This window comes from Zootermopsis nevadensis, unplaced genomic scaffold, assembly GCF_977971745.1.
Source record: "Zootermopsis nevadensis isolate Lab colony 2312 unplaced genomic scaffold, Znev_1.0 Znev_ptg000020l, whole genome shotgun sequence".
Lineage (NCBI taxonomy): Eukaryota > Metazoa > Arthropoda > Insecta > Blattodea > Termopsidae > Zootermopsis > Zootermopsis nevadensis.
Window position 1 is genome coordinate 9,235,205 of NW_028259152.1, and position 17,296 is coordinate 9,252,500.

A 17,296-nucleotide genomic window follows, 5' to 3' on the forward strand; every position below is an offset into this window, starting at 1 on the left:
CACAATATGCAGAGTTGCCAAAATATTACAAACTTTTATTTGAATTTACATTTATTGTATTGTTATACGTTTAACTTAGTTGTTCTATATTGTGAGTCATAGAAGTTATAGAAGAAAACTGTAATGTTAATTTAATGTAACACTGTCTTATAAATTAATTTGAAGTAATGCTGTAAATGGTTCGCTTATAGTGTCAAGAGATGGCAGGATGGGTTTGTTTTCACTGATTGTGTCACGCACAAATGATATACATGGAGAAACGACAGACTTCAATACGACTTGTCTCTAGCATTTGATTCGGTAATTGTATAACGCAGAGGTAACAATTTGTATCACATCCTATAACGATCAGTAAATTGACATTTAGTTCACACGTTTTAATATGGAATTCGCTTAAACGCAGAATGAACAGTGACTTTTTCCCAATCGATATAATAAAATTTATGTATTATAAGGAAATCTGTAGTTCTTAAAATGCAGTAATTTGTGCAAGTTGAGCTATTGTTGAGAAAAGATAAATATCGATTACGATATTTAACAAATATAATGAAAAAAAACCTTTATGCGTACTATAAAATTCTATGCGTCCTGTAGATAATTCCGCAAGAATAGAGTTAGATTAACAGTGACACTTGTGCCTAGAAAAAATATCATCTTAATAAAAAGCATTACACTTTTCAAACTTCTTAAATAACAGGAAAGTTTTAAAAAATATAATTAATGACACTAATATCGCTCTCACTTGTCTCGAAATTTGTAACTGTTGTCATTATTAATGGTAGGAAATAAAAAACAAGAAGTTGGAGTGATCTCTGGTTTAATAAAATTAATCTTTAGTAAGAACAGCGGACTTAAATGAATATTCCCCTGGATGCGCATTTTTAAGTACCAAAGGATTATACATGTCTTAATAATACTTCTGGTAGACGCGTTCCACCATACAAATTTTACGTATGAAGTTACAGTTATTCTTCAGTCCTTGCCTAAACATTTCTAACAGTCTTTAGCTTCACACTACTACAGTTGCTGCATATTTCTAAAGAATCCATATAAAATTTCAGGCTCCTGCTATGAATGTTGCTATTTTATATACACTTAAAATTACGCATTGTCGCCATATTGGTACTGTTCATAAAGCGAAGGATACAAATAACACTAAGATATACCAATGTAGCACTTAACAGCAAAATATTCAGTTTCGTAAGCTGCTGCTAAAATAGGTTTTAGATGAGAACTGACAGACAGACATTAGCAGTTATATAATTTTCCTAAATTATAAATATGTTCCTTCGAAACTCTAAATAAATCCATTATTAATCTACATAGCTTCGGAATCACCAAAATTACAGAAAATCGTCTCCAAAAGCAAAGCCAGCCATAAATATGAATTACAAATCTTAGTTTACTGAAAAGTGACTTATTATTTATAAAACAGGCGACGTCATAATACCTGCACGTTGTATTTCTGCAGTACAAAGGCACTTGCCACAAAATCCCACCTATAAATATACCCCAAGTGACATGTCTGAGATAATATCATTTATGCCTCCCCCTACTTCCGTCTACGTTGTTTTGGGCACCTTGGATGAGTTAAGCTTCAACTGGATTAGACCCAAGAACTCTGACAAGAAATCCACGTAAGGAAAACAGAGTGCAGTATTTATTTAACCACAGTTCATGTAATAAAACCATAATGTGAAGATACAACTTGTTTATAAAGGAACATCGCATTTAACCCTAATTAACCGCTTCAGATGATAGAGTGCCGTTGACTTTTTCTATGTTTGTCACGATATTAAAAATACTGGCCTCTTGGAGTTGTCTTTATGACGTGCCTGAGACTTTTTAAAGAATGTTCTGCCGATATTTCTCGACAGTTAAAGCTAATTATTAGTGATTTTTAAGCAAAAATAATTATACTTTGCTTTGTAAATGTACAGACAAAAATAAATTACCATAGAAATATGCAAACAGAATATTTCATTTCGTTCCCTATTATGGAAAAATAATGACAGAAAATGTTATTACGTCAACCAAGAAATACACTGATAGAAGTTTTCGTTACGTTAACATAGAAGTATACTAACAAGGGGAAATTTAAGTATAAAAACTAGCACGAAAGAAGTTAATTAACCTATGAACAGTCATAAATTTACGTATTATTTATTTAATTGTAGTTTATTTGAAATGCTGTTAGTAGCTCAGCGTAGATTTAAATGGCTATTACCGAATTCTAAATTGTACAACTATGGATAAAAACAGTCGTAACCTAATTTAAGGTACTTCCCTGATATATTGCCTGGAGAGGCATAGGAAACCGCAACAATTTCATTGATAATAGTCGGTCTCCAGGCTGAGATTTGAACCTGGAACCTCCGAAGTGCTAACCAGTCGACGGCAACGTCTAATAAGTCAATAAGAATTTTATGTAAGTAATTGTTACACACTCCATTAGACAATAAATGTAATAATTAAACTTTATGAAAGAAACTACAACATTTATTTGGGGGGAGGGGCTATTGGGCTAAAGAATTCGGGGCACGTTCCGAGACTAGCCGCTGCCAAAATAAAGAACCATCCACCGACAGTAATGGGGGAGGGAGGGGTAATAACTCCTGATAATATTGCTCAAGCACTTTGCACTCGGCGGCTGAGAGAAACTGTCTTAACCACTGACTTGCTTCTTTTGTTCCTGCTGCTCTGTGCAATGACTTAATCCCCTGCCTTATAATCCTCCGTAGATTTTATGTGCGATTCAACACAGGCTACGAACTTTAGTATGGAAACAGGAAGGGGGAAGAACAGAGGAAAAAAGAAATTTACGATATTGTTTCTCTTGTGATCTGATACAGCAGAGATTCTGCATCATACACACAGTTTAAAGTAACAACAGTATAAGTAACTCTTGTCCTATAATACTGATAATTAAGAAAAAGTAAAGAGGAGGGTTTGAAAGAAAGAAAGAAATGAAATTTTTTTTAAAAAAAAGTTTTAAAAGGTGTACTCTCTGGAATACAATGACATTCCAAATGTGTTGTTCACGGTAATGAGGTCATTGTTGCTCCTTAGGGCGTTCATGCACTAATGTGTGCAACAGTGCCCTATGAAGTTTGCCTACCCCTTAAGGAAAACACGACAGATAGACAGACATGCTAGAGCGTGAAGAACACGTAAAAAGTGAGAAGAAGAGACTGAAAAAGAGAAAAGGAATCCATAAACACGGTGGAAACTAAACGAGGAAAAACTTCTTAATAACAAGAAAAAATAATACCAATAACGAATTTTGTAAAAGAGTTTGTCAGAAACAGTGGTAATGTTGCACAAGGCTATTGAAAGAAACAAATAGGAAATAAATATGATATTCTAGTCTGTAGAAATAAATAGAATAAGATGCACTATTTGAAGCACACATAATATCGATATTAACTTTATCCATGGATATTAAACCCGTAAGTTTTAGTGCAAATAAAACGAAATTTGGAATTAAAAAAATATAGGAAGCTACTCTGCTCCAGATACGTTATCTTGAAAGTTTTGTAATAGTTATTTTTGTTTTTAATTATTCAATACAAGTTTAGATAGACGTAGATTAATTTGAATATAATTACAATAATACTGGAGGTAAATTTAAAGGTTAAGTTGCTCATATGCTTAATTAAGCATCACTTCATCAAGACGTATGTAGAGTAATTTTGGAGGTAGTTCTGTTTTATTAAAGAAATGAAACGAATGTTAATAACGTGGGTCACGTGTAGGAAAGTTGAAGAACATTAATATTATTATATTTATTTTATTTTATTTTATTTTGTAAAGAGCACCATTTTATTCTTGTAACGTCACTACCATCTGGAGGACGTCTCCGTTCTGTTCCACGAGACAAGTTATAGGAAACGTTACTTATGTCACTTATGAACGACTTTTCTCGTACATGGCGGCAGAGCGATAGCTTCTAATTTCTAGTTCTGATCCCTCTGACTGTAGATTTTTATGGCTCTAAAGACAAATTTACGATATGAAAGGTGACTAGCAGAAACTTGGTCCCTGGTCTTAAGTAAGTTCTTAACCTTTATCCTTACAAAATTATGATTTCTTCTCTGTCTGCTCAACATAGCTTCCTCTGTCACAAGCGAATCCTGACTCCAGTTATAAATCTGTCGCACCTTCAGCTTCCTAACTGGCGCTGTGATTAGCTCCAGTTTCTTTAAGACCTTCTAGTCTACTGTATAGTACATCAGTCCTCAGTACTTCATTTTTATTATATTCATTGATCAGACAATTTAATGTCTTAACCGGTCTCATATTTACCTTCCATCTTTTCCTTGGTCTTCCTCTTATTTCTCGCACTGTGATTTTAAAATTGCATAGAATGTTAGACCGCTTGTATTTAACAATGGTCTTTTCATCTCTTCCTTATGTTGTAATCTCTGCAACTACATTATATACTTTAGATTCCTCACTAACTGTCTCCATGAAGCTGATAGTAGTTCAGATAATCAAAGTAATTTTCAACCTTTATGGAATGTGAAATTTTATTGTTGTGTTCGTAGGAGAAACAACTGGATTATGTAGTGAACAGAATGAATCCAGTCTGCATCCTCACACGCTATTTATTTCAAATATATAATTTTAGTACAATTCCATCTACACGTAGGTCTTCCAAATAAGCTATTTGCTATGGATATTCAGACCAAAATGCTGCGTGCATTTCTGGTATCCCCAAGCAAGCGCGACGAACTGTTCTAATCTGATTGATACTAAGTGTGCTACGTATTTCAGTGTATAATTTTTGCCTGATTATGCATATTCAATTAAAAACATTAATTTCTTATTTATACATTTTTATTTAAGTATTTGGGAACAACGAAGCCAAATTACAATTACATTTACAAATAAATTATAAGCAAATTTCACTCTGCAATTACTTGCTACCGTTAAATTTAGAATCCCATATCTACCCATTTCCGATTCAAGCACATAGGATTAAAATATGTAAATCTGTAATTTTAGTTCATTTTTATATGTGTTTGAAACTTTGTCTGTAGCTCTAAGAAGATGACGCGTTCTGAGGGAATCTAAAAACAATTGCTTAGAAAAATATTAGGATCTAGGAGAAAACTGTATAATAACGAGCTTCAAAATTTGTACTCTTCAGCTAGTAATTTTGGGGCTATAAAATTAAGGCGTGAGATAAGCGGGTCATGTAGCACACACGGGGATAAGAAATACAAAAAAGTTTTAAGTTGAAAATCTGTAGAGAAGAGAACACTTTGGACTTTTGGGCATAGATGGGCAGATAATATTAAGATGTATCTTTAATAAGATGCCGGAATATTAATTGATTTTCTCTGGTTCAGAGTATGATCCACTGGCGGGCTGTAGTGAACAGGCCTACATTACTGGAAATTTTGGTTTCACATAAGGCGGGTAATTTGACTAGCTCAGCGATTACGTACTAATTTCTGAAAAGTGATTTTGATGTACGGAGTTCGTTTCTATACCTCTTATTCTTCTTTTGTCTCCATTGCCCTATGTCTGTTTCTCACTATAGTTAAGTCAGTATTTTAAATTAATTCCTTCACATTAATCAGCCACACTCTTTATTAATAAATCAATTTATTTGTAATACTAACATCTGCTTATTATTTTAATAATATATCAATATATTTAGAACAATAATTTGTCTTTAAATTGTTTTAATTTTATTTCATTTTAGACATTTCAAGGCGAGAGGAGAGAATTAAGCCCTTAAATGTCCGCTCTTCTCTTCATACGAACTGTCAGCACTTCAAAAAACTGTATTTACATTATGCATGGTTGTTTCGCAGTTGAGTCTTTACCCTTTATCTTTAGAAATCCTTTCATACAAGGCTAAAATCTCTGTCTGGGTCTGAATAATCGGGTTGTGAATAACCCCATTATTAGGCGACACGTGACGCACCTGAGTGTGAATCCAACTTACAATACAACAAAACTATCATCCCATGAAATATCATTATCTACTACACACGCCGTTATTTCTTCTGTGTGACAGAAGCAAAAGCGAAGTGCGAGTTTCTGCGACAGAATCAGTGTAACGTCGTGACCAATTCGGTAGCTCACCTAACCATGGACTAATATTCAGATCTGAATTCAACATGTGGCCTGCATGTAAGATTAAGTTAGACATATAAAAAAGTGTACAATAAATAATTTCACATTTGTTACTAATCATTTAATGCTATTAACTAACTAACTAGACGGCTTACCGAATCCGAAGGTTCATCACCGAATTAACAAAGCCCTCCACCAGACCCTGTCCTGGGCCAACAAAATCCAGTCTCCTTCAACTCCTATCTCCCATCTATGTCTAGATCTCCCCAGCGGGCTCTTCCCCTCAGGCTTCCCAACCAATACCCGGTGCACACCTCTTATCCCATCCATGCTACATTCCCCACCCATCTCCTTCTCAACTTAATCACCCTGACAAAATGGAAGAGTACAAATTTTTAAGCTCATCATTATGCAGTTTTCTCCTCACCCCATCCTCTTCTCTCATAGGTCCAACTATGCTCCTTAACATCCTCAGAGTGAGAGACCATGTTTCACACCCATACAAAACAACAGGCAAAATTATTGTTGTTTTGTATACTTTAATTTTCAGGTTAATGCTATTAGAGGAGGTAAAATAAACAATGAAATGGTTATAACATTTAGAACGCGCGGACTAATTGAACGTATGGGTTCTATATTATTTTCATCGAGAAATCTTTAAAAGAGACTTAAAACCACAAGCACAGTTATTCCTGAAAAGGTAATAGACGATTAATTAGTTAGGGAATTTCCAGTGTATTACGAATCCAAATGATTATTTATAGTGCTCACAAGAGTCCGCCACTGAATCTTACATAAGCTACATCCACACAAAATTTTGTTAAAAACACTACAATATCATCTTCTCAACTGCTCCTACGTGTTCTAAGAGGTATCTTTAGTACCTTTTAAGTTCGTAAGCGATACCAAACTGGCGGTCGTGAGAACTGAGGTGAAATTACATTATTTTTTTTATTATCAAAGAATGATTGTAAAGTTTTGTTTGGTAATTGATATTATAATATTATTCAGTTTGTAGAAAGGTATTTGAGACCAAAAACGATTATGGTAGTCAAGTAAAAACAAATAAACTTAACTTTCAACTTCATTTAATAACCCGTCAGAAATAGGCGTTTGATATTTTGTTTCACAAATGTTTAACAGTTTGAGAAGATCGCAGTTGCCAAATCCCTCTCTCATGGTTTTACCATTACTGATCGCAGTAATTTATCTGAGGAAATCAACTGAAAATTTACTTATGGTGATATTTTTTCCTTCATTTGCCGCCTTATAGATTTATTTTTTTGCGTTATATTACATTTTATATATAGCTGGAGTCTTGGTTTTGAAAACTTGAAACGGAGTAAATAAGATTATATTTTTGAGACGGTGGTTACATATAACTCTACCCGCTCTAAACTCCTGCTGTTATTTTGAAATTGTAACAGTTCCGAATAGCAAGTTTTAGCTACTCGACGTATAAAGTATTTTTGTTCAATTGAAGGTAAATATTAGGTTCCAGTGACAAGATCTTCGTCATGTAGGCACATAGGAAGAGTGATGCACTACTCCATACGTTCTTGGGTTCGACACTAGATGCAAGCTCAGACTGCTTTACCTCCAGGGAAAGAGCCTCCGGTCGGCGGTTAATAAGTTGGATGGCTGTGAGCCAGTCTGGACATAGTAGTTGCGAAATATATCCTATCATTGCCGGAAATCGAACCCCAGTCTGCAGCCAGTTATTACACTAAAGACCATGCGTACAGAAGTTCGCTGCTGGACTCAGCTTACGGAAATAGACCGCAATTAATAATAGTTAGATATTCAGTTAAGAAGATTAAACTAATTGAGAAAAGAGTAAATGAAAACAAAGTTAATATTTAAGATATAAACATGTTAAAAGAGATAAACATTACACAACTTATTTTTTGTAAAATAATGTGTGAAGTTTGAAGATGGCTGCGATGATCGCCCTGATGATGGCGGCAGCAAAGACCTCTGAAACGTTGGTCATCATCTACTTGACGTTACATGGCGTTACAACCTAGAGGACAGCCATGTTTGAACTTAACGTCGTCAAAACCTCAGATCCTTTAATGTATGAAGTTATTCATTGACAAATATTTAAAGATGACTAATCATCAAAGAAACTTTTCTTCAGTCACAATTTAATGATTTATCATATTTATTCTGTTTCCATAAATAACATCAGGATTGAGTGGGTGATTAATACTTTTGAGGACAAAATTCTTTTGTCACACGTTCCGACTTTATTTTTCTACAGCGCCCTACTCCCACATTTACATTTCGGGGTTTATTTTAGGTTCCGTGTTTAAACTCAAGGTACTCTGCGTTTTCACAACCAACCCAGTTCTACTTAATTTGCCAGACATCACAACAAACATGAGCGCCTTCCATTCAGATCATTCTAAGCCTTCTGCTTCCTATAAACTGCAGGGTTAAATTCTCATGCTGGTTCAGACGCCCTATTGTGTCTTGTCTCTCACGTAGTTCGCATGAACTAGGTGCAAAGTACATTTATCGCAGCGACTCCAGTTATCTGCCTGTGAAATAACTTAAAATGCGCTTACAGCTTTATAACCTAAGGTAGATAAAATGACACAATCGTCTATTTACTTCTGTTAACGTGGGAGAGAATTCATGACGTCCTAATGCCACGCAATATTTGCTAGTCACTACGAAAATTATTAATGATTTAAAAGATTCTGATCTCTGAGATTATAGTTAATGCACCTTTATTCATTTGTATAATTCTGTGACAAAAGATACGTTGTTTACAAAGAGAATTACCCGTGTAATGATCTCACATTAAAATCAACAGGATCACAAATAATTACGTACTTATTTTCGTGTCAAGGAATGGTTTAAACATAGAAATAAAACTTCTACGTCGACTGTTTATTCAGTTCATAACTATGGACTGTTTTACACTGTCACTAATTTCGTTAGAAAATATTTACGAATTTAATTTCCTGATTTGAAGTCAATTTGTTCGAAAACTAGCACTCCTTTCATTAGCATATTGACAATTTTGTTTAAAAAATTAACATTTATACCCACTTATTATTTTTATGCCTTTATGTTATTTTAATCTGAAGGTTTAAATAAGTATGACGTCATGAGGACGCAGATTGGTCCACGATCAAAACTCTGGTTACAGATGTTGTTCCTCTTTGAAGTTCGTACTATCTTGCAGCTGTGGAGTTTGCTGCAAACGTATCGTTGCTCAAATACAATAAGCATTATTGTAAAGTGGGAACTTACGGAGTCGTAACTTTATTTTTCCTTCTGTTTGACAGGGGAGACAAGATCTCCCACTTTTAATCCTTTCGGAAAGGAAGAGGTTACTTCACTAAACAGAAATGCAGGGGAAATCACGACAATGTGATCATAATCCAGTGGCGGTTGATGATACATGTCGGAAAACCTGTCAGATCAAACGGTGATTCATCAGCGACAAATCCATCGTTACGTAAGGTGTGCAGTTCATGTACCGCATATAAACAACATATCTTTTTGAAAATTAATGTAATCTGGCAGAATATTACAGACGTTTCAGAGATGTTATTTGCCTCCATCATCAGGGTGATGACCACTCTGTTAAGTTGTTAGTTTTACAATATCTGCTATGTCTTTAAAACTTAAACTTCTTGTTTGTGAATGACAGGTGAAAATCGTAGGAACACAAATTGACATGATTTAAGTATGTTCGGATTTGTAAAATATTGCAAATTACGACTAATAGGTATAATTTGTGTTTATGTTTTATAAGACCTAAACAGATTTATAACTACCAACAGAACAACCGAGGATATATATTATGAATGCCAACTTACTGATTTCCTCGGAAGCTATTCGACTTCTGCCCTAAAGGAAAAAGAGAGACAGGTCGATCACGGAAGAGATGGAAGGAACAATTCCACTAACCTGAGATTGGGACAGGCCAAACGACCAGAAATTTTCAGCTGATGGTAAAGCTAAGGAATCATAAAATTTTCCCAGTTATTAATATCTAATATTTCCTGAATTCCTTCCGTCTCTAATCGTACCACTAGCCTAATATCCATCTGGTACTTTTCTTCTTAGATAATCAGACTTTTGTAAATAACCGAATTCATTGCATACGCTTATATTACGACTTTGTTACTAATTTTATGAAAATTTAGTTATAACTATATTTCTTGACACCACTTACAATTACGTATGCAATAAAATATATAAACCGTCGCTTTTCGTAGCTTATGGTTTAAAGAACTCAGATTTCACTGCTCCAGCAGCTAGAAGCTTTCCGAAAGAGAAACCTGGTTCCATGAGGAGAAGGAAGATTCTAAGCTTTAGTCTACACCCCCACCCTCTCTGAACCCCCTCGAGGGAGTAAGTGTAGCTGCAGTAGTCACAACCATATATATACATATATAAGGGATTGCTTTCCACCTAACCTCTATTTTAATAAGATTATACAGCATTATTTCATAGCATTAATGAGATCAAAAGACATACCGCCCATCCCATTTCTACCCTCTATTAACAACCACCCCAACTTCTTCTCAGACTTTCCCCTTTCTCGTGTAGTACTCATATAGCAGGTTGAAACTTCACCCCTTTCCACACTCCCCATTCTTTGCTGGTACTATTACATCCAAAGTTCTAACAACGGAAATGGGGTTGAACATTTTTTAAACGAAAGGGTTAATAGATTGAGGGACGAGTGAGACACCCTTTTAGAGATATTCTGTCTTTAACATTATGACAAGGTATAATAACTTTTTCCCGCATTAATTTGAAAATGCATTTATATTAAATCTCCCTTCAGGACTGTCTGCGTATTTTGTGTTACACAAAAAAATTAAAAGCCATGCAAAATGAAATTACTTAAGGATGCTTAAAGGTATAAAAGAAGAAAATAGGACACAAAATACATATCTTTATGTCACTCACTTGGAGAAACTTGCTTCGGAAAGGTTTCTTCAATAGTGGACATACCAGGAAAGTTCAACTGTTCACATAAATGTCTGTTACTGTTGTCTGTCTAAAATAACTAACTAATTTTTAAAGTATTTTGGGTATTACGCCTTGAGGTCTGCTCCAATTCAAAATTAGACCAAACTCGGATATTATGAATCCTTTCAGACATTTGGTAGTGATTCCTGACGGGAGGCCAGCCTCTCGAAATGTCTCTGTCTACACAAGACAGAAAAGTGGATGTAGACCCATGTGTCCAGTGAATCTCAAACCCAATATCCTAGTGTCTAGGCGGTAAATACCAAAGCCTTAAACGACGCGACCAATGTAATCAGCAGTAGTTCTGCTGCTACTGCTGTTTCACGGCCTTAGTCTTTCTGGAGAAAACTTAGCCAGCTTTCCATTCGAGATTTGGCAGGACTACTTGGGAGTAATAAAGGACCGCATTATACGACTACACTAAATTGAAATAAGTACTAAACTAACTAAAAATCTGACTTGTCTGACTGACTAACAACATCCAGCAACTTTAGTCTGTGTCAACAGACCTCTAACGTTTTATAAATTAGAATGTAAAGGAAAAAACATTCATTAAAAATAATTGCTGTAGTCAAATCATTTGTTAGTATTGACAAACATTAAAATTGTCTTAGTGTAGGGAAATCCATTCCTTCGTCCGTCCGTCCGTCCTGCCGTCTGTCTGTAGTGTGTAATTAGACATTACCCTAAAGCAACCATTGTACGAAATGTATTGTTTCCCTCATATATCGATTACTATATTAAGTACCATTTTCATTAATAAGCCTTATATCATCCGGATAGTTAAAAAGTAATTAAAAATACACGTATATTAAAATGTATTCGACAAAGTCTTGGCTATAAAGAATAGGCCTACATATTTTTTATATTTATATATATTCTTGTGAATATTTTCACTTGCTTTATATTTGTGAAAAGGTACGATAGGGTTGAATGGAAAGTGAAAATAAAATTAATAAATAAATAAAGAGAGAACGGAAGATGAAAGTAAAAAAATAAATGAAATTCGCAGGAAATCGGGGAAAGACAGAGACTAATGAAGAAAAGATAGAAGAACATAACATCGAAAGAACAAGAGAAGAAGAAAGAATAATGAAGAAAAGTAATTCAAGTTTATCTAACACGTTCAAAGCCGGCTACGCCATATTGAATTCTGACACGCTACGTAAATGAATGGTGGTAAACCCACTTACCTCGTCCAGGGGACAACCTGAGGACAACAGGAGGCCATGGGACTGCGCAAGGAGGAGGCGTAGTAATTTGTCCTTAATATCAGACAGGATGCTTGGCCGCGCCCTGAAATTAATACATCACGTAAGACACGGCCCTAAACCTTTCCCTTGTTTCATACGAAATCAGATTCAGTTTCTAACAGCATTTCATCCCGATGCGCATTTAAGAACTGAAGAAGAGAAAGCTGTTCTAGAAATGGCATGTCCTCAAGCTCTTGTGACTATTTCGCTTTGGAGTGCATGGCGTTCTAAAATCCCGAGCTACTAATTATTATTTATTTAACAATCCCATTTCAACTGAAGAGATTATAAAGCGTCAAATGGTTAAAAAGACAACAGTTCTTAATGGATTATATGCAGATATTGACTTGGAACAATGCGAGAGTGATCCTGTTTCAAGAAATTATCCCGTTATTGAGTATCTGATAACCTAATGGAGATTCAAACCAACTACCTCCCAAACAGACGTCCAAATCTTTTCTTGACACGATATATAGGAGTTAGGATTTACTGAATCTATTTTATAATTAATAATATCCCTCAAACGGCAGATCGGCATTTCGTAATATATTTACATTTACTCATTGGAAATTATAGAAAGAAGTAAACAGTCCAGCGGTATTGTATAGTGATTGACCATTGGAATATGCTATGGCAGGTAGCACAAATACTAAACTACCTAATCGATTAGGAATGTTGAACTCACCTATAGAGCTGTATCCGGAGTGTTGCTACAGTCGTCAGCTCTCCCAAGATATCTCCCACAGTAACGGTCGGGCCCTCCGCTATCTTTTCGAAACTCAGTGGCTTCCAGTTTTTGATCACAACTGAACCTTACAGACCAAAGCACAGTTCAATATTATAAATTATTCAGATAATATACTGGTGATAAATTTTGAATTCTTCGTCAAAACTATATTTTACAGATAAGACTACAGTTAAATGTTACACAGACTTCGAGAATCAGACTTAAAATTTGTTGAATTCCTGATCGAAACTTAGCACAGCTCCATATTATAACTACTTAAATTAGCAGACTAGGTTGTTGGGAATAAACTAGATTCAATTGGCTCATTACAAGGTCCAGTGGTTGGTTCTTGTCGACGGTATAAACCTTCGTGTTCTACAAAATAAGTGGCATTTCTTGACAAGCTGAACTTTCACAGAAGACTGCTCGCTGGAGCTATTCTATATTATTAAATTAAATAACAGGTCTGGCTGACCTACTGTATTCTGCAGTGCGATATATGGAGATATGCAGAGGTAATCACAGGCCTACAAACGCATAGGTTGATGCTATGGGAACTAAACAGCTGAAGAGACAACCTGCTGTTAACACTCACTTTGAACCGAGCATACGAACCGCTATGGATATGCAGTCATTATGAATGCACCCTGGCACGACTACAGACTATAAACGTCACTGTCATAATAGAGTCTGGAACGTATTCAGAAGGGTTCTAGATCGAATCCCCGGTACGAGTCTCTTGCTTGTGACTTCTCAGGACATGAGTCTAGTATAAGATTTTTCAAATCTTGTTAGAGGCTTTCAAAAACTTTTTCTCACCACAAGGTATCACCAGCCTTGTGACAAACAGATACTGCGGGTTGCTTTCTACATGGTAAATATGGCCGAAGTGCGAAAATGATGACTTACGTCTCATATATCTTGTACCTATATACAGGCTGTCCAATTGGCGGGCTTCTGGCCATATTCGGTCGAGACCACTAGCAATGACGTCCAGTACAATGAATAATTAATGATTAAATGGTACAAATATTACTAAAATATAATGACAGTTGAGAGACTATATTTCTTGTGAATGCGTACTACATTCACCTGTGTGTGACGGCTACCAAGGAATTGGGTGGCGGCTTTCAGAATCCGGAAAGACGAAAAATCTTCTTCATGTTTACATCGGGATTAAAAATTAAAATTAAATTAACTATAGTTGAGCAGTGTGAGTGCACATCAGCTCAGGAGCAAAAGTAAAGTATTTAAATAAGTGTCACCAAATATTTTCTCCCACTGACCTTTCGCCGCCGAAGCACTGTCCCTGGGGTATCCCAGTCTATGCAACGCGACCTGCACGAGGTCCTGGAACGCCGTGTTGACGGGTATGATGACGTAGCTGTCCGTCTCGACGACTGGCTTCCGTCTCCACATTAGTCGCGAGTCTTCCAGTGCAGACACGGCCTCCACGACGCAATGCACTGGGAGAGACTTGCCTGCAACAAAGGACCAAAGCTCTACTTAGCCAGTGAACTGTAACATCTATGCTGACCAGGGATCAGCTGGCCAAGAAATTCCTTGCTTTAGTCTTGATCGTGTTAACAAAATTTCTCCGTCCGACGCCATTAAGAGTCAACTGAATCAGTCCAAACACTCAAACTGTGTTTCAGTAAGATTAATTTTTATATTATCCTCTAATATACGTCCGCCTCTCTCAAGTGAGGCTAACCAACCAGATAGTGTATTAATTCTCATCTACTCCACGCGTTCTGCGTGCCCATCCCATCCCATCCCGCCCTCCCTCATTTGGTAATTTTGATTATATCTGATTGAGATTAAAAATTATGATTTGGTTCATTAACCATTTTTTCCCCAGCTTTTTTTTTTGATTTTTGTTACCACCAACACCTTGTTCTTTGACATTCTTAAATATCGCACATTGTTTCAAATAAAACGAGATCTATATTTCATGTCACGTAAAAATTTGTTCCACAATGAAATGTTTATCTGATCACCGTACAACATTATTAAAATCGTGCAATATCATATTTAATACAAATCTGTTTAGTAGTTTCCAACAAAACTTGAGGGAATATATGCGGACAGTCAAACGCACCTTACAGTGCGCCATTTTTTTTTTGCGCAAATAATGCGCAAAAGTAAGCCTATTTATTTTATCACCTAACCTCGGGAGGAAATGACTTGGAATTCTGCTTCAGAAGAACCGTGGCATGGCTCAGTTTCTGCTGGATTTCCTTCACGTTCGCGTGTGTATACTTGGCTTAATACCGGAGCGAGGAGTGGCTTACGGTAGCTTATTTGTAAGGTAATCTTGTTAAGCTAAGAAGAAGATGCAGTCGGAACAATGTAATACTATGTCCGAAGTTTCAACCTGACAGGAAAAAAAAAGTAGCTGACCTTTATCACCTATTTATCCTCTTTTATCCTTCCCTGACCCAAAAGACGGAAACTCCAACAAAACTGGGGAGAGAATAAATCCCTTAGCACGTACGGAAACAACTTACACAATAAAGAAACCTTTCTGGATGCTTGGACATTCGGATATTACGTAACGAGTAACTCAGTGGTCTATTCAGATTAACTCATACATTTAGGGCATTGAAATAAAGAGGTTACTGTTTACTGGTTAAAATGACTGTACACAGAATTTTGGTGGGGATGTATTTCTATGAAAGGGACATTTAGAATAACACCAAGAAAGTTACAGGGTGGTTCACTGGGAGAATATATGGAGGAGAGAATGAGCGAAATGAAGAAAGTGATGAATGAATATACTAAATGGTTCATGGGTAATTTATTAAGAACTGATAGAATAGTGTACTTCTATCAATGAATAATAAATACGGAATAATGTAAAGAATTGATGGATAAAGGAGTAAGATAATAATTTCGATTGTGGGCTTTGGAGCTATGACGTCGTGTAAACTTGTGGATGGTTGCTGACTTCTCGGAGAAACGCACTGTCTTCATTTACATGAATGAGATACAACATGTCAGAACGCAGGAAAACACATTCGACATTTTCACCGTAGTGAGAACTTCAAATATCATGAAATAATAACCTAATTGGATTCTTGATTAAATAAGCAAATAAATATTCCCAAATAAGTTTATAAATCTATGAATAAGTAAACGAATAACACGTGTAAATTATCCAGTTTTATGCAAAGTTTTCAGGAGTGTAAATTTCATTGCAGCACTATATCTTGTAGTTTGAATTTAAAATGCGATTAGTTGCCACACCATGAGAGTATGACCATTTTCCGTTATGGCTGTCCACTCAGTAGACACGCGTTTGTGACTGCGTTTGTATCAAGAGCGTTGCTGGACGTGAGAAACGCAAAACACTGTCTATTACATATTGAAATTAATAATTTGATGAAACGGCAGAGCGCAGTAGATTAGACTGAAATGGCACATGCTAACTGGTAACACTTCGTTGCTTCAATGTAGCTAGTGTTTGATTGATATAGGCTAATGTTTCATGAACTGCTAGATGGTCACGGGTATTAATCCCTAAATCCAGCTCCAATGTAGCATTATATATTATATATACGGATTTTACATAAATAGTAACTATTCGACAAGAACGGAGTTAGGCCAGCTTTTATAACTGTCAGCCGAAAACAGATTTAATAGAAAGCAATAACTCCGTACATTACAGGCGTGGACCCGACACACAGTACACAAATTCTGTGTTCTTGTTGTTTTATATTTAATTCCCCTTCACTTAATTTTTTTTAATTTTTCTTTCTCCATCTTTGTTTTCTACTCCTTCTTTCCCTTATTATTATTATTATTATTATTATTTTTTAATGTCCTATCAGCCAACTGTTGGATCCAACTCTGTGGAGCAGTGCATTTTTTAAGACTAGTAAAAAAATTCCTCGACTTTTTTCAAGTCCGAAGTCCTAAGTAAAATCTTGTAATATGCTGTTTTCTTCTTACGGCGGGGAATTCATAACTAAAGGCCCGGCCCCCAAGCTCGAGAATCACCTCTTGTCGGCTGTCTACGTCTACTTATTCAGTATCTGGAAGTATAATTTTCCATTCGAAACGCGCTACGTAGTAGTGAAAAGGGGCAAAAATTTTACAGCCTCTACTAAAGAATAGCTCAACCAATAGTGTTAAACGACTAGAAGTTGGGCGATCATTATTCGATTCCAGACAGAACATTTCCTCTACGCCACAGGGTCAAGATCAGCTCTCTTATCCAATG

The 17,296-nt window shown here is 35.8% G+C and overlaps 1 protein-coding gene across 4 annotated transcripts in view; it reads right to left on the reverse strand.

Moving 5' to 3' along the window:
- dve (SATB1_N and homeodomain domain-containing protein dve) overlaps nucleotides 1–17,296 on the reverse strand; it is a 192,681-nt gene that overhangs the window by 11,123 nt on the left and 164,262 nt on the right. For 3 of the 4 annotated variants that reach the window (XM_087351681.1, XM_022059282.2, XM_022059284.2), the window contains 3 exons: nucleotides 14,358–14,552; nucleotides 13,030–13,156; nucleotides 12,285–12,387 (listed from right to left, as the gene is read on the reverse strand). In XM_087351681.1, the coding sequence (XP_087207807.1) occupies nucleotides 12,285–12,387; nucleotides 13,030–13,156; nucleotides 14,358–14,552 (425 nt within the window). The remainder of the gene's footprint in view (nucleotides 1–12,284; nucleotides 12,388–13,029; nucleotides 13,157–14,357; nucleotides 14,553–17,296) is intronic. The other variant, XM_022059283.2, reaches the window with a different exon arrangement.